Source organism: Lagopus muta, chromosome Z (assembly GCF_023343835.1).
Source record: "Lagopus muta isolate bLagMut1 chromosome Z, bLagMut1 primary, whole genome shotgun sequence".
NCBI classification, from domain to species: domain Eukaryota; kingdom Metazoa; phylum Chordata; class Aves; order Galliformes; family Phasianidae; genus Lagopus; species Lagopus muta.
In genome coordinates, this window is record NC_064472.1 from 8,650,759 (window position 1) to 8,675,585 (window position 24,827).

The 24,827-nt window shown below is 52.1% G+C and overlaps 2 protein-coding genes across 10 annotated transcripts in view; one reads left to right on the plus strand and one right to left on the minus strand.

Moving 5' to 3' along the window:
• Positions 1–9,486, plus strand: part of LOC125687427 (myogenesis-regulating glycosidase-like) — a 33,916-nt gene extending 24,430 nt beyond the window's left edge. The window contains exons 1-3 of one of the 8 annotated variants that reach the window (XM_048932564.1): positions 2,489–4,522; positions 6,066–6,239; positions 7,169–9,486. In XM_048932564.1, the coding sequence (XP_048788521.1) occupies positions 7,211–9,307 (2,097 nt within the window). In that variant the 5' untranslated portion in view covers positions 2,489–4,522; positions 6,066–6,239; positions 7,169–7,210 and the 3' untranslated portion in view covers positions 9,308–9,486. The other 7 variants (XM_048932560.1, XM_048932566.1, XM_048932567.1 and 4 more) reach the window with 7 other exon arrangements.
• Positions 9,487–12,536: 3,050 nt separating this feature from the next.
• On the minus strand, positions 12,537–24,618 carry LOC125687016 (myogenesis-regulating glycosidase-like). 2 transcript variants are annotated; one of them, XM_048931734.1, is made up of 3 exons: positions 24,526–24,554; positions 22,477–22,527; positions 12,537–18,358 (listed from the first exon to the last, which is right to left on the minus strand). In XM_048931734.1, exon 3 carries the CDS (start codon positions 18,230–18,232, stop codon positions 16,196–16,198), a length of 2,037 nt encoding a protein of 678 aa, XP_048787691.1. In that variant the 5' UTR covers positions 18,233–18,358; positions 22,477–22,527; positions 24,526–24,554; the 3' UTR covers positions 12,537–16,195. The 2 variants fall into 2 exon arrangements, with proteins under 2 accessions (XP_048787691.1, XP_048787690.1); XM_048931733.1 differs by lacking the exon at positions 22,477–22,527 and having other exon boundaries at positions 24,526–24,618.
• Between the last annotated feature and the right edge of the window lie 209 nt (positions 24,619–24,827).

The window sequence follows — 24,827 nt, forward strand, 5'->3', positions numbered from 1 at the left end:
TGACATCTCCATGTTTCTTGAACACCTCCAGGGACAGTGACTCTACCACCTCTCTGGGCAGTCCATTCCAGTGCATTACCACACTTTCTGTTCTCCCAGTCCACTGAATCACTATTGTTTTTCAACACCCAGAAAGCCTTTTCCGAGCCATGCCAGGAAGGCGTCCTTCTCTTGCCCTGACGTGGCACTTTAACATATTATGACCATGCTGGATCAGGTCATAATCTGGTGAGGACTCAGAGTGGCTGTTGATGGAAAACTGAGAAATAACAATAATGAGGTTTAAAATTTTCCTTCCATTTTCATCTCAAATTTTAGTCCAGTGCTGCTGGTGTCTCAGATCACCCCTGCGAACTTCTCAGACCATAGAACTACAGTTATCTGGGTCTTGGAAAAGACCAAGGTCATCAAGTCCAACCATCTTCATGACCTACTGAGTTCCATCACTAATCATGTCCTTTAGTTTCATGTCCACACATCTCTTGAACACCTCCAGGGACGGGGACCTCACCACTGCTCTAATGTGTGACCAAAATGTTGTTGTGCTTTTGCTGCCTCCACACTGGTGGTTTGAGGGAAGTGCCCATGCCCACCTCCATCAGCACCTTTACATCACCTTTACTTCACTTCATTTTTTTTGCATTTACATTTCCTTGATGGCATGGGTGAGTCGCTCTATCTTTTTTTTCATCAGGGTGGGATTTCAGCTCTGTGACAGTTATCTTGCTTCTAATGACCTCTCCCACCTGCTGGTAAGCCATGCTCACTTCCTTTGCTCACTTCCTTCGTAACTTTTCTTGTAGCTCAGCTCACCTTCCCTAGGTCTGATGCCATCAATTCTGGCTGTCATCAAGAGACACTCAAGTAAGTGGGAACTTCCCCTTGCTGTCCCCATCCTCCTTCAGGGCACATGGTGGATATGTACTCCACCCACAGGAGCAAATCAGCACTACAACCAGAGGCAAGTCCATTCCATCTGGCAATAGTGAGGTACAGGATATTCAGCCTGTCCCCACCAGTGCTGGGTGGAGGAGAGTCTAGCCCAGAACACCATGGCATTTACCATGCAGGAAAATTGTAAGCCTAAAAGTACTGAAACAAAGCAGCTTAACATCAGCCACTGAGATCTTTGCGTCTCCAGATAGCAGATCTTTCTTATCTCTCATGTGGAGAACATCATCATTCTGCTCCAGTGCATTTTAAAAGCACACACCCTGTTACAAAACCAGACACCTCTTTGGCCTTATTTCTTATACATGTAAGGAAGAACTCACATACAGAATTCTCTGTGAAAGAGCCCATTCTTCCACAGTGCACTGACTGGCTGACAGCACAGCTTAGTCTCTTCCATAATATTTCCATGGCTTTTCCTAAGCTTCCCTAGGAGGAAGCAAAAGACTTTCAAGCTGTGGTGTCTCCCACGCAGTGAAGGATAGTTCCCATGAAGAGAAGGATAGTTGCATAATTGCTGGCTCCCAGTCACATCATTTCAGTGTCTGATTGGTCCTTGCTGACCTGCATCCCCTGGATCAGCCTTGTTCATGGGTCCATCCTCAGTTTGTTGAGTATGTTGCATTTTCCTCTTCATTTTGCATGGTAATGTTAATCAGTGAATGATTGGTTTCAGGGAAGTCTCTTGCATGTGATCAGGCAAAGCTTTGTGGCAGTGCCCCTATCACATCCCTTGGTCTGTTGCCTGGTGCTAAACATGATCCATCTCTCCATCTACAGTCACTTCGAAGATGGCCTTTCATTGCTGTGATTGAGGTTGGATAAATGTTTTGGGGGTGGAACTAGATTATTTGAGGTCCTTTGCAACCTGAGGCATACTGTGATTCTGTGATTATCAAAGCAAACCAAGGGAGCTGGATATCATGGTTGTCTCTGCTGTGAAGCTTTTGATCACTGGGAAGTTTTTGGTGTCTTATGTATGGGAAAAATCCACCACAAAAATCCCGGGTCTCTAAGAACGCAGAAGGCAGAAGATACTTTCCCATAAGGTTGTACCCAAAGAGTGGTTGTCAATGGATCCATGTGCAGTTAGAGATCAGTGACAAGTGCTGTCCCTCAGGGTTCAGCTCTGGGACTGCTGCCCTTTAACATCATCACAAGTGAACGGCAGTGGGACGGAGCGCACCCTGAGCAGTTTGCAGATGACACCCAGCCGTGCGGTGCGGTCGACACGGCCGAGGGACGGGATGCCGTCCAGAGAGACCTGGCCAGGCTGAGCGGTGCGCCCAGGGGAACCTCCTGAGGCTCAACACATCCAAGCGCGAGGCGTCGCACCCGGGTCGTGGCAACCCCCGCTGCCAGTACGAGCCGGGGGACGTAGGGACAGAGCACGGCCCTGCCGGAAAGGACCTGGGGGTGCCGGTGGATGGCAGCCGGGCATGAGCCAGCAGTGTGCCCTGCGGCCCAGGCAGCCGGCCGGATCCTGGGCTGCATCCGAAGCAGCGCGGCCAGCGGGGCGAGGGAGGGGATCCTGCCCCTCTGCTCTGCGCTGTGACACCGCACCTGGAGCGCTGCGTCCACAGCTGGAGTGCTCAGCACAGCAGAGACGGGGGCCTGCTGGAGAGCGTCCAGAGGAGGGCCGCACGAATGGTCAGGATGGAGCAGCTCCCTGTGAGGACGGGCTGAGAGCTGGGGCTGTGCAGCCTGGGGAAGAGGAGGCTGAGCGAGACCTGAGGGCGGCCTGCCTGTGTCTAATGGGGGCTGTAAGAGAGGTGGGGACAGGCCCTTTAGCAGTGTCTGCTGTGACAGGACAAGGAGAAATGGTTTCACACTAAAAGAGGGGAGATTTGGGCTGGATGTAAGAAAAAAGGCTTTTATGATCAAGGTGGTGAGGCACCAGAACAGGTTGCCCACACAAATGGTGGATACCTGTTACTGGAGACAGTGTGCCCAGGTGGCCAAGAGGGCCAACGGCATCCTGGCCTGCATTAGAAATGGTGTGGCCAGCAGGAGCAGGGCGGTAATCGTCCCCCTCTACTCAGCACTGGTGAGGCCGCACCTCGAGTGCTGTGTTCAGTTTTGGGCCCCTCACTACAAGAAAGACATTGAGGCCCTGGAACGTGTCCAGAGAAGGGCAACAAAACTGGTGAAGGGTCTGGAGCACAAGTCTTATGAGGAGCGGCTGAAGGAGCTGGGATTGTTCAGTTTGGAGAAGAGGAGGCTCAGGGGAGACCTCAGTGCACTGTACAACTTCCTGAAGGGAGGTTGTGGTGCAAAAGGGTCTGGCCTCTTCTCCCAGGCAAATAGTAGGACCCGAGGAAATGGCCAGAAGTTGTACCAGAGGAGGTTTAGGTTGTACATTAGGAGAAACTTTTTCTCTCAGAGAGTGGTCAGGCACTGGAATGGCTGCCCAGGGAGGTGGTGGAGTCGCCGTCCCTGGCAGTGTTCAAGAGGCGCCTGGATGAGGAGCTACGAGATGTGGTTTAGTAGCTTGTGGTACTGGGGATGGGAGGGTGGTTGGACTAGATGATCTTGCAGGTCGGTTCCAACCTTGCGATTCTATGATTCTAAGGTCAGGCTAGAGGGGCTCTGAGCACCTGATGGAGCTGTAGGCATCCTTCCTCCTTGTGGGGGAATTGGTCCAGATGACCTTCAATAGTCCCTACTAACTCAACTTATTCTGTGATTCTATGATTCTGTTCTATGACTGTATGGAACATTTGATCTCTGGCTCATTGTTACAAGAAAATAGCAACCAGAAGTGAGAGCCTACAAGCTGTTTTGCCTCAAGGAGAGCAGGCAAGGCTTCCCTTCCAAACAGAACCTCCATAGAGCCTCGGTCTGGATGGTGGGAAATCCAGACCAGAGCCAGCTCCTGGCTTATTCCTCCACCTGGTGCCAGCTCAGCGCACCTACCTTCTCGGAATGGCTGGGCATACTTCCCTTCCCCATCGGACACCTCCAGAGCTCCCAGTATTTCCTCGCACCCGGGACTGCCCCGGCAAGGACCGTTCTGGAGGAGATCCCTGCGGCTCCCAGCTCGGGCTGGCTCGGCAGATGGAGCTGCTCCCCAAGGATGCAGAGGAATGCTGAGCTCAGACACCGCTTAAAGCAGAGAGCGCTGCGCTGGGCAAGGAGATTATTTCTGCATTTTCTTTCTGCCGGATGGGGAACGAGGGGTTTGTTTCAGTGAGAGCTGAACGACTGTGCCGCACGCTGCTCCATTCCCGCAGGTGAGGGGCTCAGAGGAACAGAAAACCCTGGGAAATATTTCTGCTCCAGACGTGATCTGGACTCGCCTGGCTCTAGGGGGAGTGTTTGCAAAGCCACGAGCCAGCAGCGATCACAGTGAGACGAGCTATCAGCTCTCAGTGCAGTAGGCAGCGCAGGGACATCAGCGCCCATTCCCCGTGCACAAACCTCCCGCAGCCCCTGGCAATGCCTGCGTCCACGGCCGGTCCCTTCGCGCTAAGTCCTGCTGGCTTCGTAGCTAAGCTGTGCGATAAAGCTGTCCTTCCCTCGCTCCCCTTCTCCGCCTGCGGCGACAGCGGAACCTCTTCTCTCGCAGCAAGTAAGCGCACAGGGAGCGGGGTCAAACGTGAACGGGCAGCGCTAAATTCCAGCACGGGAAGCACTCCGCATGTGCCGGGCTGGAAGGTGGAAACTGATGAGAACTGCGTTCTGCCTGGGGTGTGTTTGGTGTAAAAAAGTCCTACTTCGAGCAGCTGAAGTGGGGCTGGTGAATAATTTGTTCTTGCAGAGCTAATAGAGCAATGGTTTGTTTATGAGTGTGACTTACAGCTAGCTACCTATGGCTCTTCTGGTCAGAATGTGCCGTATACTCTGCCTGCAAGTGCCTGACAGCAATGCTGTGGTGTCTTTATAATCCTTCATAAATGGATTGTTCACATAATAAACATTCCCTTTAGTTAATATTTTTATATTAATTATAATCTATAAATCTATAAAAAAATAATCTATATTAATAATATAGTTAATATGGGATTATTTCATGTCAGGAGGTTCTCTCCCCCTGCACCAGGAACAGGCAAACACAGCTGAAGGCTCCTTCCCTGCACTGTGAAGCCTGAAAGCCCAGGTTCAGGTATCACATGTTGGGACATGGGCTGAGACCGGGCAAACTCATGCCAGGCGTGCCAAGTGCTCAGCAGTATTGCAAGGGGCAGAGGTGTGTGGGTGCACCAAAGTGTGTGGCTTTCTTTCCCCTGTGTGTTGTGTGTTTCATCCCCTGATGCCCTTTAGCTCCTGTTTAAAAGGGTCTAAAGTCCCGTCTCAGTTTCTGCATGCAAGGGTGGCAGCTATGTCAATATTTAATCTGCACACATTAAGGGCTGCTCGTATCCTCTGGGCTCCTTGTGGAGGACAGCAGAATGGCTGATGTGGCAGCAGCCAGTAAACCAGCCCAAATGAAGCACAAGTATGCCCACGGTCTACTCTGCCCTCCCACCGTATCTGTGTACTGGGTTTGTCTCCTTGAGGAGTACAGGGAAGGGAAGAAAAGGGAACAAGAGAAAAGGGAAGAGAAGCTGTGAGAAGGAGAGCAGAGGAGAGAGGTGAGGCGAGGTGGGGCGAGGGGAGGGGAGGAAATAGAAAAAAGGAGAAAGTCCTAAAATCCCTTTTCCCCTTTCTCTTTTTCTCTCTGAAAAGCGGCGGTTTGTCTTAGAGAAATCCCAGCTAGCAGGCAGGTTGGGAGGGCAAAAAGAGGAAGGAAGGAGGAAGAAGAAAACTCAAGGGCGGCAACTCAGAGCTGAGTACACAAAAACATCTTCAAAGCAAGGAGCTTGTTTTTCAAATACACCGTGGTTTCGCTGGAAACAACCAGAGCTGAGCCGGGAGCGGGGCCAATCCCAGGGCTGCTGCCAGCCCCGAGCCCTGGCAGCGCGCCCTAGTGCGCGTGTAACCCAACCTGCACCCAAACTGCCCCCGTCCCACGCCGAGACCGAGAGGCCCCCGACCCACACCGACAGGCTGCCACCTCTTCGGGGCACTACGACCTTTCTTTTTCCTATTCTCTGCAGTCCCTTGCCAAAGGATGGGTTCCACAACAGCAATATTTGCCCGTGATGCTTTTATCCTTTCTGGCTCTTTTTCAGGTCCAAGCATTGCTCACCCTGACAACTTGCTGGAAAAATATCCCAGTGTCTCCTTTTGGTGACAGGGAGGCTGCTGTGATCAATATCAAACACAGTGACCTCTGGTATTTCTGATGGCTCCCTGGGCAGCTAATCATCTCCATATACTTAGTTACTGATGTCACAGTGGTGCGGGTAAATATTCCTGACATATATTGCTGGGGAATGCTGTGCTAAGCAAGATGGATTTCTTTCTTCTTCCCCTCCGTACGCACTGCTCCTGCGAATGTGAGATCCTAAGGGTGCATCAGACCGCACAAATCCCCAGACTTGTGTCACCTGCTCCATCTTCTGCCATTTTTGCTGCCTGCCACTGGATGCTTTTTCAGATGCTGGGATCTTGGCAGCTCTTGATACAGCTGAGCTGTGTGTGGCATTACTGTGCATTTCTCGACAAACTAAGGTTTTTGGCTTTAACATAGACCTGGTCTGGCAACAATTCTAGTCTAACACCCTAATCACAAACTCTGTGCTTACATATCTTCCACCCCTTTTGCAGCATGGACTCTGGCTTGGTGTAAGATATGTGCCTTGGGAGTTACAGGACTTTAATAAGGACAAGAAATGGTGGATTGGATGAAGGGAAATATCCTTTTCCCCAGGTGGAATGAGATGGGTTGCTGTGTGACAGGAGCGCTCTGCATTCTCTATACACAGATGGGAAAACCTGGCAGAGCAAACATTCCATATAAAAACACAAAAATTTTGATCAAATAGTGCTGTCCAGCCCCAATCCCCAAGTAGCAGCCCTTCTCCCCAGCCCTGTTCTCCGGGCTGGATGCAACAGGATGCAATATGGTCGCGGCCAGGTGATGGCCATGGGAATTCTGGCATCATCCCACTCCAAAAAAACTCAGTGAGCAGGCTGTGCCAGCACAGAGCAAAGCGAGCTGAATCCACAGGGCTTGGAGATCCACAAGAATCTAGGGCTGTTAGAGTTAGTTCATTTTTTTCACTGGTCATAATCCTCTGTTTTGTAAACTAACACAGCAGATGTGAGTGAAGAAGTTTGGAAAGGAGACAGGGAACACCTTCACACAGTATTGTGGCTCTTCCTTCAACAGGAATAGAAAAAATTAAGCAGCAAGGTTCTTAACCAAGGGCTCATGGAAAGTCAGATTACGCACCGCAAAGAAAAACATGACAAAACTAAAAAAGAACAGGACAAAGAAATCTATTGGACCAGAAACTTCACACCGGTGAAGCAGAAGCCATCCAAGGAGTTGAGGCCCATGCTGGGGGCTGTCACGCTGGGCCTCATCCTGTTCATCGCCGCGGTGGTGGCCTGGTGCTACTACACGGTGTCCCTGCGGAAGGCGGAGTGGCTCAAGACGGAGCTGATGGACCTGCGGGCGGACGGCTTCATCATCAGGAACCAGCACGGGGAGGTGGTGTTCCGGCTGGCGTTCCGCTCAGGGAGCCTGGACCTGGAGTCGTGCTCCAAGGAGGGCGAGATCCTGAGCTGCACGCGGTCGGACCGGGGGCCGCTCAACTTCTTCATCCAGACGGTGAAGCCCAAGGACACGGTGATGTGCTACCGCGTGCGCTGGGAGGAGCTGGCGGCCGGCCCGGCGGTGGAGCACACCATGTTCTGGGAGGACGCCCACTGGTACGGGGGCTCGGAGATGAGCACCCAGCACTGGCCCATCCGCCTGGCGGGCTACCAGGAGCCCGTGCCCTACGTCACCAGCGATGTCTACTCTTTCCGCGACAGCTTCGGGGGCATCCTGGAGCGCTACTGGCTCTCCTCCAAGGCGGCGGCCATCAAGATCAACGACTCGGTGCCCTTCCACCTGGGCTTCAACGCCACCGAGCGCTCCCTCTTCTTCCAGGCCCGCTACAAGGACTCTCCCTACAAGCCCCCGCCGGGGCAGCAGCCCTTCCCCGAGCTGAGCTACCGGGTGTGTGTGGGCTCCGACGTCACCTCCATCCACAAGTACATGGTGCGCAGGTACTTCAACAAGCCCTCCAAGATCCCTGCTGAGAACGCCTTCCGATACCCCATCTGGTCCACGTGGGCCCTCTACAAAAAAGATATTGATCAGGATAAACTTCTACATTTTGCAAGAAACATTAAGAAATACCATTTCAATTGCAGCCACATTGAAATTGATGACATGTACACACAGGCCTATGGGGACTTTGACTTTGACCCTGTCAAGTTCCCCAACGTAACTGAGATGTTTGCAAAACTGAGGGAAGATGGCTTTAAGGTCACTCTGTGGATTCATCCCTTCATACATGTGGATTCCTCAAATTTTGGTGTGGGGATTGAGCGTCAGCTCTTCATCAAGGAGCCATCGGGGCGGCTGCCAGCCATGGTGGAATGGTGGAATGGCATTGGGGCCATCCTGGACTTTACCAACCCAGCAGCCCGGGACTGGTTCCAGAGTCACCTGCACCAGCTGCGTCACAAGTACGGCATCTCCTCCTTCAAATTTGACGCAGGTGAGACCAGCTACCTGCCCAAGCAGTTCAGCACCTTCCGGCCTCTCTCCGACCCCAGCATCTGGTCCCGGCGCTACACCGAGATGGCCATCCCCTTCTACGAGCTGGCTGAGGTACGGGTGGGCTACCAGTCACAGAACATCTCCTGCTTCTTCCGCATCATTGACCGCGACTCTGTGTGGGGCTATGAGCTTGGCCTCAAGTCTCTCATCCCTACAGTGCTCACCATCAGCATGCTGGGTTATCCATTCATATTGCCAGACATGATTGGAGGAAACTTCCTCCCCAACAAGACGGATGGAGCAGTTGAGATCCCGGACCGGGAGCTGTACATCCGATGGCTGGAGCTGTCGGCCTTCATGCCCTCCATGCAGTTCTCCATCCCACCGTGGCTCTACGACAAGGAGGTGGTGGAGATCGCGCAGAAGTTCACGGAGCTGCACGAGTCGCTGGTGGCCCCGCTGCTGCTGGAGCTGGCCGGGGAGGTCACCGACACGGGAGACCCCATCATCCGGCCCATCTGGTGGATCTCGCCCCGCGACGAGGCCACGCATCGCATCGACTCGCAGTTCCTCATTGGGGACACCCTCATGGTGGCTCCTGTGCTGGAGATGGGCAAGCAGGAGCGCGACGTCTACCTGCCGGCGGGCAAATGGCGCAGCTACAAGGGGGAACTCTTTGAGAAGACGCCAGTGCTGCTCACGGACTATCCTGTCGACCTGGACGAGGTCGCCTACTTCCTCTGGGTTTCCTAACCGGATCCTCCATCTGCTTTGCTATGGTCTTGTGGATTAGTGAACACTTGATTTGAATGACCTCAGAATTTTAATAGTTTTTGAAGTAGAAATGTATAATTGTTTAAGTAAGAAGAAATATTATCACCTTTCTTAGTGTTGCAATTGCAGTGGAGTAATAAAGCAACATATTGGATGTATACCTTCGTTCTTTCTGTTTGACAGTGTAGTGATGGAGATTCTCCCCTTCTAATATTTTCTCATCAAGGAAGGCCGTTCACATTATATAAATGACTACATTTGTCTGTGGTTTACAGGCAGTTGTGCTGCAGTTGTTTCTGTAAGATGCTTATTAACCCCCATTTGCTTAGTGGACAAGGCAGTTGAAGCAGAGAACTTTCTTAAAAATAAAATAAAAAAATCCATGATTAACCCAAAGGAGGTGACTTCAAATTTTCAGCCTGTAAATCAGATGGGTGCTGAAGCAGGGTGAGTTTCCATTTCCCATGGATAGGATTATCCAATATAGCAGAAAGAAGCTTTAGCACTTCTTAATACTATGGCAATCATCTCCTTTTAATGAAATAAATTATTGAGAAACATGTCTCTGTTGTGTATTCAAGTCTGCAAGCATTTGATGAAGTCTCAATAGCAGTCAAGACTAAAACCTAGCAATAAGTCATGCATTGGTGAAGACCATTAAAGGGATCTGTTTGTGTTTGTGGCCTGGTTTAGATTCAAAGGTTGCAGTCTAACCACCACAAAGATTGCAGAAGAAGGCTTGGTGAAGACTCCCATAACACGAGCAGAGTTGATCCATTTGAGCCAGCATCCCACAGACATGACTTCTCCTGGATGAAGGCATCTCAACAGCACCTGTAGGCTTGGGTAAAGTGGGCTACCTCTGAAATGCCCTCCTCTCTCAGTCCATTCTTCCTCATTTCTAAGCTAAGAGAAATTTAAATTTAAATGCGGCTGAGAAGTTTAGGAGAGTGCTGGGGTCTCTGGGCTGAGATGTTCCTTCCCAAAGCAAGGGGCAATTTCCTTCCCTAGCCTTGATGGGCTGCTAGTGGCACCTGAGAGGTAAAGCTGTGCTTGGCCCAAACCAGAAGAACCTCTTTCTTTAGAGATTTGCTCTGGAGCTGGTTGATGTTATGAATTTATGGGGGACTTGAGAGCATCACAGTCGCTCCGGAGCTTGTTTGATGCTCAGGTTCCACAGCCTCACCAATGGTTCTGTCATGCTGTAGGATCGAGAACCAACACTCAGATTCATGTTGGTGTGTGAGCTCACTGGCTTCCCCCCTGAGCTTTGGGGACAGAAGAGAGCCCCAGACAAGCTCCTTATGCATTCAGTAGGAAAAAAGTTGAGGTTCTTTATGGTGCTCACTCAAACCTTGCTGGTGCCCACTGTGGGGAGCTGGGTTCCAGCCTCCTCATGCAGCATCACTGCCCTATATCTGTGTGCTCTGGTGTGCACAATCATGGGTCTGCTGCTCTCCTGAATCACAGGCTGGGGGAAAAAAAAAAAGACATCTTCAAGTATACTGCAATTCCTGGGGATTATTCAGGCTGCTCTACCCTTTGCAGATCTCCCTCAGGGAAAGTTCAAGCCTGTTTGGCTGCAGAAATCCCTCTCCAAATCCCCATCCCTATATGCTCTCCTCTTGTGCCTGTCCTTGTTGAGATGTGCACTGCTGGAGGAACATCTGGTTTTCCTCACAACGCCTCAGTCTCTGTTGTTTTTTAGCATTCCTAGTCTGAGCAAACACTGTGTTTGCTGCAGGGACTGGTGACAAAGGAACATCACTCACCCCAGGCTTCCTTTATGCTTTTATTTTTAGAGGGGATGTTTATTATCCTTGATATTAGATGATTGCTGAGCTACAAATCACCCATCCCCTGTAGCAAAAAAATGGAAAAAAACAGTCCCTGTCTTTTTCTGCTTGGTTGGATTTAGCATGGCCCAGCCCAGCATGATGGCTTTCCTGGACTCTGGGACTGGGTGTGATGGAGGAGGCTGTTTTTTTCCCTAAGGTTGCCAGACTGGCTGCACACTCAAAAGGAATTTGTTGCTGTCAGCTTGTCCTTTCATCCTTTCATCACAGCACTCCACAGATCTGTGCAGTTTTTTGTCTTTTTTCTTTTCTTTTTTTTTTTTTTACTTATTTTTCTTCCTTTTACAAAAAGCTGTGATCTTGTGCAGGGCTGGACCCATAGGCAACATTGGTTTGAAATGCATTTGGCTTTTGCCAAAACCTCAGTGGGATTTGGAGTTGAACATTAACACTCCTCCCTGCTCCCTGCACAGCTCTCAATGTATTTTTGATTGCTGCTTGGCACATGGTTCGGCATCATCCCATGATCAGCAGGGTCCAATTCACACTTAGCTGGGACCCTGAGCAGTGCAAACTCCATGCAGCTGGTGAGCCTCACACACCCTTACTGGACACAGCTGCAGATTTTAGGAAAATGCAAAATAACCCAACAAAAACGCCACCCAAACCCCCCAGATGCAAGGAAGGACATCTGCATTACTGGGACTCCATTGGAAGCTGGATCCAGCCTGTCACAAGGCTCCAGCTTCACTCCCACAAGCATCAGTCTGGTGCACGGATGCTTCTCACACCTAAGGGAGAAGGCATTGAGAAAATTCATTTTTACTGCAAAAGCAGTAAGACAAAGCCCCCCTCATTTGAGTCATATGTTGTCTGGTGCTGGTGATGTCTGGGTGCCACAAAGCAGTTTTTGGTTCATACAGTAAGGTGTTGGGTGAGGAGGAAAAACATTATTTGGGATGAGGGGGTGGCATGGGGCAAAGCAGGCTCTTAGTGGCTTTCATAGGTCTGTTTCTGGTGCTCATATAGCCACAAACTTCTACCCTGGCCCCTCTGCCCTACTAGAGCAGTGTGGGAAGGGGACCTGGGGGCAGCAGGGACAGACAGAGTGACCTCCTGGGACACATGCTGGAAGCACCAAGCAGCCTCCTTTTCTTCATCACCTGCAAATAGACCACAGATCTTCTGTATCAGCATGGACCAGCAAAAGCCCAGGTCCCCCCCTGACGCTGGCACTGGAGGACACCTTTTGGGGCTAATCAGCAGAAATAAGGGCACCACTGTCTGGTGCGATGCAGGACTCAGGGAAGGTGGTCTGTGATCCATCCCAGCCTGTGCTGAGCGAGGGGGCACTTTCAGCCCCATCTAAGCAGAATGCTGTCAGCTTGTCACTTATAAACACTCATCAAAGCATCAGAACACAAGCAGTAAATACGTTAAAAAATCCACAGCCTCTAACTTCAATGAAGCCTGGGGTGAAAAAAAGCCCCAAACCTACCACCACACTTGGAATAAACAGACAAGTTAAACTTCATTTTGTTTTCCAAAGTTTTTTATCAATCAAGGCAATTCAAGTTACAGCTCTGTTTTCATAACAATTAGAATTAGAAAAGTGGTTAAAAATGATCCCACCAGCACTGCAGTCCAACTCAGGAAAGCATGTGAAATCCAACCACCCACTAAAAGCTGACACATGACAAAATAAGCTTCAAAACCCAATCCTATGGGCATCATGCTGACCTGCTGCTCATCACCACCTGCTAGTGCTGACTGAACCAATCCCCATCACCTGTTTTGAGGCTTTTCCTTGGCTGAGTTAACCTGGTTTTGGACAGTGACCCAGTGTGTAGCCCAGAGAAACCTCCCTGGGTATTGGTTCCCAAAATGTCCATGCACAGAGAGCTTGTGATCTGCAAAGTCTTAAGGATGCTTGACCTGGGCTGCAGCATAGTGTTAGTGGTTTTGGTAAAAAGTTTGATGGAGAGAGCATCCAGGAGCTTATGAGATAGCTTGAGGGAGCATTGCTGAGCCTGTCCCCAAAAAGGCTTGGTCATGTACCCAGGGAGTCAGACGAGCCCTTGCTCCAGGGCTTCATCCCTGCTCTCCTCCCAGCTTCCCCCTCCTACTAGCTGGAGCACTGAATGGCCATGACCACTTCTGCCCTAACCACAGTATTTAGAAAAATAAGGTTACTCTATAATCCTACTCATTCACAACTAGTTAATAAACACCTTTGACAATAAAACTTTCTTTTGAGGGGAGGGGAAGGAGGACAGTGTGTCTAATGGAGATTTTTCCTCCTGACAGAGCCCTGCTGAATTTTGGTACTTTCCTGGCACAAAGCTGCGGAGTGCAGCCACACAGGACTTTAAGATCCCATGTGGGAGATGGAGAGGTCAGCTTGGCCTCGTCGAGTGTCGACTTGTTGATAATGAGGCTCTGGAAAGGAGACAGGGTCTGAATAAACAGGGGTGTTTTGTACCTAGCCATAAGATAAACTTTCTGATGATTATGAAGACTTGTTATGGAATTCACTTGCTTTCTAGCCAATGGATTGTTAGTGGAAATGTACTGACTATGCGTGTTAGAATATAAAAGGCCTGTTTCAGAAAGTAGAAATAGAGACATACATCATGACCATGATCATTACGGCAATAAAGAAATCTTCCTGGCAAGAGAACACAGTGTCGTGTGGCTAACTCACAACAATCCAGTCTGACAGCCAGTCTGCCACCACTACCCAAAGAGTCCAGCTGCAGCACCAGCCTCTGCCTCCTTCGGCAGCTGGCACCTGATTCACCTGAGCTGAGGGACAGAAGCAGTGGACACGAGCTCTCCCCATCTGCTCCTACACAAAGTATAATATATTTTACTGAGTTCTAAGAGGGGACCAAGGCACTCATGTGGTTCCTGCCATCATTTTCACAGTAAAGGGATTCTGCCAGGAAGGCTAAACCTTGTCAGAGTGTGTTTGTAGCCTGAAAAGCCACTGTTACTTGTACTGGGGCCAGAGAGCAAATCTGAGCCCTCACAGCTAAAAGCCACAAGAAACCGGCTTAGGGGCTGAGCCTGGAACTTGCCTGTGCTCCTGCTGGACGTGAGGACTCCCTTGAGACTGGTTTTGAGGCCAGAACACAAAATTACTCAGAGCAGATCCAAACAGACATCAGGTTGGTTTCAAAGAAGCACAGACTCACAAAATGGCTGAGGTTGGAAGGGACCTCTGGAGGCCTCAAGCAGGGGTTACCTTGAGCAGGTTGCCCAGGACCATGTCTGGACAGCTTCTGAAGATTTCCAAGGACAGCATCCATCACACTGAACATTCTCACTTCCTTCCTAACTGTACAAGCACTTTAGATATTGCCCCAAACACCTGAGTTTCCACTTGTGGATGCTATCACAACCCATAGGTGCACCTCCTTTTTTGCCTCCTGCAAACCCAAAGGCAGTTGGCTTTAGAGAAAGACCATCACTGGTATCCAACTCTACCCAAAAAGCTGCTCCATCTCCCTGGGTGGTGGATTCACTCCTGGATGCAATCCCATAAGAAGACCTGCAGCTGCTGTGCTTTCTTTGCCCCTTGCCTTCCCAGACAGTGTGGCTCAGTTCCGAGCAGGAATGGGCTGAGAGATGCCAGCAGCCAGGGCACAGCTGGGAAAGTCCTGCCCCAGGGAACAGGGCTGCCAGACTACAACCCTGCTTGTGATTGCTTAGAGTGGAGATTGCCTGTGTCTCTGTAAGTGCATCTTCCTGAACAAAACCAAATGGAAAGCTGGGAAAGCATCCTGAAAAAGGAGGAGGGAGAAATGCTGAGAAAATCCCCACATGGCAATGGGAGGGACATGAGCCGAAGTCTTACCCATCCTAGTGCTGGGGACTGTGGGCACAGGAACATGTCACCCCACATCCCCTCCAGAAACCTCTGACAACAAGCCCAAAAGCTGAAGAAATCCCCTGCATCTTCACGAGGGAGAGAAGGGCTGCTTCAGAAAAGCTCTACAGAACATTATCATTTCTCTAACTCCAACCCAAAACGGAGATGGATATTAGCTTAATTTCATGCTACATGAGAACATTTTCTTGGGTGCAGTGAGAACACCCACTGGCACAAAACCATCAATGCAAAACCTGGTGCTTTTCACCCACCAGCAAGCTGGCTAGCAGCAAACATTACATCCATGACTTGTGCCGCTTGCAAGAACCTGCAGTTCCCAGGGAAGCGGCACAGAGAACCTTAGAGATCGGCTTCAGGCAGTCCTGCCAGCAACAAACCTGAAAGCTCATCTGTCCTTAAAAAAAAAAGAAAACAACACCTGTTACTGTCCTGTAACAAAGCAGAACCGTAGCGTGGGCACGCTGGTACAAACAGTGCTGCTACAGAAAAGGCAATATTGACACCCGTGGCAAAACACACAGGCCCATCTTGCAGCAGCATCAGATGGGCAAGGAGATGGAATGCAAGCAATAGATAGTCTGTTCAACTGAAATAACTGCATGTCACACATGTAACCTGGCCTGCCTCATACCCAAGAAAATGGGCAAGTGTTAGTCCAGTGCCATGAGATGGGGAGGGAAATAAATCTGTAAATACATCTCTCTATAATCTACTTTGTTGGCTGCTCTTAAAAATGTCTTTTTAAATATACTTGCCATATTAGAAAACTTAAGGCAGGCTGTGCTGTAGCAACCCTCCCACATCACACACCGCAAGCCAGTGCTGAGTGCTCCCATAGGACAAGAAATGCTCCCACAAGGCACTAACCAAACCTCACCTCTTAAAATCCTAGGGAACCGAAAAGGTATTACGTTTGACTGCATAACAACTCAGTCTTCACAGACAAAGAGAAAATTCTGCCTACTACAATCCAACTGCAGCCTCCCATCTGCACCACATTAAACAAAATAGACCACCTTCCTCCAAAAACGAACAAAAAAAATCCCCAAGGAGAACGAAGTCTATTTAATACATTTCCACAATCCCAGACCCAGATGAAATGTGCAATTAGAATTATTATTTGTTAAAAAGTTGTAGCATAAGGCATGGTTTTCCCAAAGCAGATGGAGGATCCGGTTAGGAAACCCAGAGGAAGTAGGCGACCTCGTCCAGGTCGACAGGATAGTCCGTGAGCAGCACTGGCGTCTTCTCAAAGAGTTCCCCCTTGTAGCTGCGCCATTTGCCCGCCGGCAGGTAGACGTCGCGCTCCTGCTTGCCCATCTCCAGCACAGGAGCCACCATGAGGGTGTCCCCAATGAGGAACTGCGAGTCGATGCGATGCGTGGCCTCGTCGCGGGGCGAGATCCACCAGATGGGCCGGATGATGGGGTCTCCCGTGTCGGTGACCTCCCCGGCCAGCTCCAGCAGCAGCGGGGCCACCAGCGACTCGTGCAGCTCCGTGAACTTCTGCGCGATCTCCACCACCTCCTTGTCGTAGAGCCACGGTGGGATGGAGAACTGCATGGAGGGCATGAAGGCCGACAGCTCCAGCCATCGGATGTACAGCTCCCGGTCCGGGATCTCAACTGCTCCATCCGTCTTGTTGGGGAGGAAGTTTCCTCCAATCATGTCAGCAGAAATAAAGGGGTAGCCCAGCATGCTGATGGTGAGCACTGTAGGGATGAGAGACTTGAGGCCAAGCTCATAGCCCCACACAGAGTCGCGGTCAATGATGCGGAAGAAGCAGGAGATGTTCTGTGACTGGTAGCCCACCCGTACCTCAGCCAGCTCGTAGAAGGGGATGGCCATCTCGGTGTAGCGCCGGGACCAGATGCTGGGGTCAGAGAGAGGCCGGAAGGTGCTGAACTGCTTGGGCAGGTAGCTGGTCTCACCTGCGTCAAATTTGAAGGAGGAGATGCCGTACTTGTGACGCAGCTGGCGCAGGTGACTCTGGAACCAGTCCCGGGCTGCTGGGTTGGTAAAGTCCAGGATGGCCCCAATGCCATTCCACCATTCCACCATGGCTGGCAGCCGCCCCGACGGCTCCTTGATGAAGAGCTGACGCTCAATCCCCACACCAAAATTTGAGGAATTATAATTTATGAAAGGGTGGGTCCACAGAGTGACCTTAAAGCCATCTTCCCTCAGTTTTGCAAACATCTCAGTTACGTTGGGGAACTTGACAGGGTCAAAGTCAAAGTCCCCATAGGCCTGTGTGTACATGTCATCAATTTCAATGTGGCTGCAATTGAAATGGTATTTCTTAATCTTTTCTGCAAATCGCAAGAGTTTATCCTGATCAATATCATTCTTGTAGAGGGCCCACGTGGACCAGATGGGGTATCGGAAGGCGTTCTCAGCAGGGATCTTGGAGGGCTTGTTGAAGTACCTGCGCACCATGTACTTGTGGATGGAGGTGACGTCGGAGCCCACGCACACCCGGTAGCTCAGCTCGGGGAAGGGCTGCTGCCCCGGCGGGGGCTTGTAGGGAGAGTCCTTGTAGCGGGCCTGGAAGAAGAGGGAGCGCTCGGTGGCGTTGAAGCCCAGGTGGAAGGGCACCGAGTCGTTGATCTTGATGGCCGCCGCCTTGGAGGAGAGCCAGTAGCGCTCCAGGATGCCCCCGAAGCTGTCGCGGAAAGAGTAGACGTCGCTGGTGACGTAGGGCACGGGCTCCTGGTAGCCCGCCAGGCGGATGGGCCAGTGCTGGGTGCTCATCTCCGAGCCCCCGTACCAGTGGGCGTCCTCCCAGAACATGGTGTGCTCCACCGCCGGGCCGGCCGCCAGCTCCTCCCAGCGCACGCGGTAGCACATCACCGTGTCCTTGGGCTTCACCGTCTGGATGAAGAAGTTGAGCGGCCCCCGGTCCGACCGCGTGCAGCTCAGGATCTCGCCCTCCTTGGAGCACGACTCCAGGTCCAGGCTCCCCGAGCGGAACGCCAGCCGGAACACCACCTCCCCGTGCTGGTTCCTGATGATGAAGCCGTCCGCCCGCAGGTCCATCAGCTCCGTCTTGAGCCGCTCCGCCTTCCGCAGGGACACCGTGTAGTAGCACCAGGCCACCACCGCGGCGATGAACAGGATGAGGCCCAGCGTGACGGCCCCCAGCATGGGCCTCAACTCCTTGGATGGCTTCTGCTTCACCGGTGTGAAGTTTTCAGGCAGGAAAGTGTACATGGCACTTGTTTTCTCTATCACTTCTTGCAGAGAAGTGGGAAGAAAGTTGTCCTGCAGCCAGGTTGGGTTTCTCAGGAGAAGAAAACAGGGAGTTCCCACCTCCACCGAGACCCAGAGCACACGTCTCTGAAAAAGAAGAGGATATATATAGTCTGGGAAGAACCTCTGAACTAAGGGATCATTTGTCATCTGTTCTCTGTCTCAATTTCAGCTGTTCTCATTGCCCCCACACTGTCAGCTGGATGTGCTGCATGTGGGGTGGCATCCACAGCCCCAAAACACCCTGCAGATGACATGCCAGGATCCCAGCCTGGAAACATCCAAGCAGTATGTGCCTAAGCTTTTTGGTTGCAGCCTGCTCCCCTGTACACGGCCCCAGGAAGGAGGCTGCTCAGAGAGCCAAGAGCTGAGCGCTTTCCCTGTGCTGTGGGACCAGCCAAGCACTGTGCTGTGGGTTCAGAGTTGAAAAGTGAAGCAAGGACATGGAAAGTGAAGAGCAAAACCAGGCAAAGGAGGAACAGGGGTGGAGAGGAGCCATGGAGATGATTGTGCATGCCTTGATCCCCAGGATGCTGTGTTGTCTCAGGGGCTTGGCACAACAAGGGCAGGACTAAACAACTTTCCTTGCCCCTTCCAGCCCATCACAGGTGGAATGCCCCAGGACTAGCAGCGGGGCAGCCCAGCTGCTGATCTTCCTGGGGATCTAGCCTGTGGGGAAAAACAGGGACCTGAGGATCTCCGAAGCCCTCTGCTCCAAGCAGGGGTGCTCAGGTGTGAGCCTGAACAGCTGGGTTCTGGAACCTGAGAATGGGCTCTACAACAATGCATCACACTCAGTATATGTCTTATAGCAGCAGCTGGGGCAGACGTTGCAGCTGGGGATTTTTTTCTTGCAAAAAGGAAGATCAGAGAGCAGGCTGCCAGGCAAAGGTGCAGGGACAGAGTACAACATAGACACAGGATATTTGGGGCAGGAGCTGCAGAAAAGGAAAGATGGGGCACAGCTGCACAGTATGAGTGCTGCAGTGGCCATGTCAACCTTCTGCTGGGTGCCTGTGATTTTCCAGGCTGCCAGACGCTTTAAATGGGATTACAGCAGCATTAGGAAGCGATTAGCAAGAGTGGGTGGTAGGCTGAGCTAAATGACCTGTCCCGCAGCCAAGTCCCATTGAGCCTTTGCACAGACAGGAGCAGCTCTGGTCACTCTGCCTGTGTCACCCTGGGCAAGATGCTGCCTGCAGGAGGGGATGGGGCCACATCTCCCTGCACACATAATGCACAGCCAGCTGAGCCCAGCCACTAGAAAACGGGCAATAGGGAAATTGGGCAAAAGAGACGTTGGTAGGAGATGCTGCACTGGCATTAAACCATGCTCCTACATAAACACCTCTAGTGTTAGAGTTAGACACAACCAATAGAGCTGAGCAATGCCTCAGGGACACTCTGATGCCCAACCTGGAGCTGCTTCCCTGCTGCCCATCTCCACAAGCTTGGGCATCCACAGCAAGCAAGAGGTTGCAGCCAGCACCAAACAACACATGGGGCTGGTGCACATAGCTGTGCGTGCTTCAGGACCTACAAATGTGTGGGCATAGCTCAAACGAGCTCCCTCACTCTCTGCACTGGGGAGTTCTGGGCTGCCAGTGACAGAGCTACTGCAATCAGATACAAGGCTGAGCCTTGTATGGGCCCTATCTTGGGACTGGGAGGTTTGAGAGGGGAGGAAAGAAAATGCATCCACCTGGAGAGCAGAACTGGTAAATTATTTGGGGAAAAGGATTTTTGGAACCTGTCGTGTTTCCTGAGAGAGAGGAAATGAATGGCTTTTTCTTTCCTAGGTCTCTTCTGGGGTTTTATGCTCCAGAAATGGCTGATTCTGCCGCTCTGTTCCTCATCTCCACTTAAAACTGAGAGCAACAGGGGCTCTCTGGATTGTCATCGCCCTCTCAGGAGGTTGGTTTATTATTTATGAACCACTTTGAATCTGCTCTATTTTTAGGCCATTTCCCCCTCCACGGGTCGGAATTTGTGACGTGCATGGAGGAACCAGCACTGCTGCTGCCACTCAGGAGTAAAGCAATGCAGTTTGTAGGAGAGGTTTTACGCCCAATCTGTCTTGTAGTGCTTTGAAACCCTGGTGTCCAAGCCAGCAGATGCAATCCAGTCCATGTGTTCAGCCTGTCTGTGGGCCTGGTGCACTGAAATGGGGATGCAAAGGATAGCAGTGCAGGGACAGCTGGCAGTGGCACAGCATCACTGGCTGACTCAGGGAGCCAAAATGCTTCCCTGCTTGCAGGATAGTGGCAAAGCCAACACAACAGCTGAGCCAACCTCTGCGGCTTGGCTCAGGCAGCCCTCCATGCAGGCAGCCCACCGTCCTGCACTGTCCCACTGCAAAGGATGGTAATTTGTACACGCTGTCAGCAGGCAGCACCCAAAAATGCTGAGTGGCACCATGCAAAGACTCTCAGACCCCAAAAACCAGCTGCAACTCAGCACCCATCAGCATCATTTCTGGCATCAAATGTTCATGGTGGGAGCAAATTTGCAGAGCAAAGGTGGCTGAGAAATGATTTTGCAGCCTTGAGACAGCAGAACTGTGCCACACAGGGCCTTACTCTGTGCCTGGCCCAGCACCTTTCGGGTCCTGTTAATGCAATGTGCAACTCTCCAGCCTGTGATCAGTCCCAGAGCAAAGTCTTTCAGGCACCCCCAAGATAAAGCCTTCCACCTTGCATGCAGAGAGCCTGCACATGCAAAGCCTCTTTCAACATATTTTGGAATGCGACTTTGTTATTTTGCTCCAAGATGACATTGCTGTGACCTCCAGCTCCTCTAAAAAAAGAAAACAGGCAGGGAGGACAGCAAAGACAAGCAGCATGGTTGCAGCTTGCTGCGATGAAGCCTCCCAGCTGAACCAAAGCAAAGCTTTTTCTTTCTCATTCCATGGAAACAGCCAGTCACCATGCCTTGATCAGAGATGAAAGTGCAGCATTCAAGCAGGACACACTTTATGGAGTAAAAATAAAAATCCTTTTTTGATCAGTTCTATTTTTACTGATACAGCCGCTGAATGTGGGCTGCGAGGCCCACAGCACCATTAACCCCAGCACCTTTATAATGAGGTCATTCGTTTAAAAATGGTCACCTTCATCAAACCAGTCCCTGTTGCCCCAAATTGTCAGCTCTGAACTGTGCTGGCACCAAGTCTGTGCCAACACCCTGCGCTGATTTCCCAGGCCTGCATGCCAGGAATCTACACCCAAGGGGTACAAGGTGCCACCACCTCCACAAACACCTGGCAGGGGTTGAGCAGATGCAACACTGCAGTCTTCACCACCAGGCATTTCCAGTCTTTAAAAGAGCAGCAAAATAGGGAAACGAAAAGGAAAATGACCTCTACAAAGTGTCTATGGGGGAAAAAATGCCACTGAAAGCATGGAGCCATTGACTTGCTAAAGGGACTTTGCAGTCTGCCAGCTGTAAATCTGAAAGGAGCTGGGATGAGCAAACCCTTCTGCATATTAAGTTTATCCAGTACTTTGAGTGAAATTGCTGTCCCATCTGATGGGAGATAGGAGGCAGGGGGCCTCGTGGCAGAACGGCTGCTCCATGGACACGCTCCTCACAGTGGCATCAATTTGTCCCCTGCCCTGCAGTCACCGTGGGGTCCTGGGTTTGTCCCCACGGGGTACAAGCCACTCCTAAGTCAGCCTGGAGGGACACAGGTCCCCAGGCAGTCACGGGGACAGCCAGAACATCCTTTCCAGGGGACCCAAAAATGCCTGGTTTCAGGGACTCGCAGGGTGTCATTTTGCAGGAGAGAAGTGAGAGCTACCTCCCTGCTTCTGGGATGCCACTCCACGTCAGTCCACAGCCACGCAGACATCACCACACCAGGATGTGGGGTACAGACAGCTCATCCCAGAGGGGACATGGCACACTGGAAGAACCTGCAACTTCATTGCCTCCTGGGGCAGAAATCCACATTGCTCCTGTGTCTCCAGCTGCCCTGCCCTCCACACAGCACTGGCAGGCTGCAAGCAGAATATGCCTGAGGCAGAAGGAAGGGACCTGCATATCATTGGCTTGTCACTGTCACAGGTGTGTTCTCTCTGGCACAGTGATGGCAGCATGCAGCCAGCCCTTGGGCCATAGTGGCAGCCACAGACATTATGGTGGCACGGGGTGAGCGCGGGGGGCATTGCTGGCACGGGCAGATGTCAGATGGGGTTTGGGCTCACCAGTCATCTTCCTGCAGCAGGAGAGGAAGGGATGGCAAACAATCATCCTGCCTGCACTCAGAGGTTTCAGGAAAGCAGAAAGCAAAAAAAAATAAAAATAAAAAAAATCAATCCAATGCCAAATTTAAAAACAAACAAAACAAACATTGTTTTCATTGTTTTCCCCCTAAAGTCTAAACACAGCCATGATTCAGCACTATAACACTGCTGCCTCAAGCAAAAGGAAACAAGCAACCCCTCTGCTGCTGGTTGCACCAGGCATCTTGAGGATAAACTCCAAAGTGCGTATAGAGAGCTCACCAGGAAAGGGCAGAAATACTTTGCGCGTCTGCAGAAATGAACTGCAACATTCCCTCTGCTGAACATTAAACATTTCCACCTGTATTGCAGCAACTGGTACTCTGCAGCTCAGTTACGCTTCTTGAAGCTGTCTGCATCAAGGGACACTCCAAACCCAATTAAACACCTCATGGGTGTTTGACCAGGTCTGCCGCACAAAAAACCCCACAGTGAGTCAACCTTGGCAGGAAATGTCTTAATATTTAATACACCTGACGATTCCCTCTTCACAACATCCTCTTTCTTTGTTCTTTGCTGTGTGCTAATTGGTAAGATGAAGTTTTAATAGGCTGGTTTTTAGCTGCACACAAGCAGCGCAGCACAGCCAGCTCACACCTAAACCACGCCCACTCACAGTGCCCAAATTTCCCCAAGATGCTGAACACGCATGCCCACAATGTGAGGAAAAGGAGAACTGAACAAACCTGTCCCCAAAAGCCTTGAAGGTACAAACGCAAAAAGTGATGCCTCACAAAGTGGCCGTGGGTCTGAGACCAAACGCTGCGCAGGCAGCCAGCCATGCTGCTCTCCTGCTTCCTCACAAGGATCCCTGCTGGCAGCAGCAGCTCCATCAGTCTCAGCACAGCATCACCCTCTGCCAAAGGGGAACGTGAGCGATGGCTGCAACAACCTCATGTGTGTGACCCAGGGCCCCAGCTCCTGCTGCACAGGGTCTGCATTTTGTTTCTTTTGCCCCTCACAGCGTGGTTTGATGAACACAGCCCTCCCACACACAAGATGCAGCTGTGTCCATAGTGTATGAAAACAGGGACAAAACCCATCCCCACAGAATCAGAATGCAGCTGGAAGGGACCCCACGAGGATCACCAAGTCTAGCTCCTGGTTCCACACAGCAACAGCCAAACCCAATGCCTGCATGCAGCGTCCCAGTGTTCTGTGAGCTCCAGCAGCTCAGTGCCGTGCCCGTGCCCACCGCCCTCTGGTGCAGAGCCTTTCCCCACCCCCGGCCCTCCCCTGGCGCAGCTCCATGCCGTTCCCTCGGCCCTGTCGCGGTCACACAGAGCAGAGCTCAGCGCTGCCCTCCGCTCCTTGAGGAGCTGCAGCCGCCATCAGGCTCCCCTCAGCTCCTCCGCTCTGTGCCCAGCACACCCAGGACCCCCAGCCGCTCCCACGCCCCACCAGCACCGCCGCCGTCTCCCCAGCGCTCCTGAGCGCACAACACCTCAGCCCTCAGAACACCAGAACAGAACAGCCCTCAGCAGGACCCATGCCCAGCCCCCCAAGCACCTCCACGACCCCGAGGCCCCGTCCCACCCGTGCTGAGGACGCACCCCGTCCCCACTCGCCCTGAGGCGCTCGGGTCCCGCTGCGAACGCACGGCGCCGTGCCGGGCTCGGTGAGCAAACGCCAGCACGGCGGGAGCCGAAACCCGAGCGCACCCAACACCCAACCGCTACGATGCGATACGGGGGAGGAAACGGGAACCCCTGGCACAGCCTCTGCAATTTTCCAGCCTTCGGGTCCGGCGGGCTGCCCTGTTGGCGACACGGCACGCGAATGCCCGCCCTTCAGCCCCGCACACCAGCCCCAGAAGGGAGGCAGAGGAATCGCTGCGGGCTCCGCCGCTCCACACCGCTGCTGGCACCTGCCGGGGGAGGGAGGGAGGCCGGGAGGGGCTGTCCCCGAACCCACCGAGGATACCCCCGCCTCAACCGGGCACCCCGCAGCCCCGCAGCCCCGCACACTTACGCGCAGCCCCGGGCCATGGCAGGGCTCCTGCAGCGGCACTACCGCCTCCCGCCGCGGTTCCGGGGCTGGGAGGAACCGGAGAGCCCGCCCCGGCCCTGCCCCCGGCCCGCCCCGCTGCCCCGGCCCGCCCCGAGCTCCGTGCCGGCGGTGCCCTCGGCGCTGAGGCCGCGGCACGGGGAGGCTGTGCTGCCCGCTGGAGCGGGGTTCTCAGTTCTTCATTCATCAAACACCTTCCTGAATTACCCGCCTTCTTTCATCAGACGTCGCTCGCAACCCCTCCTCCCTTGTTCAGCCCCTCTCTG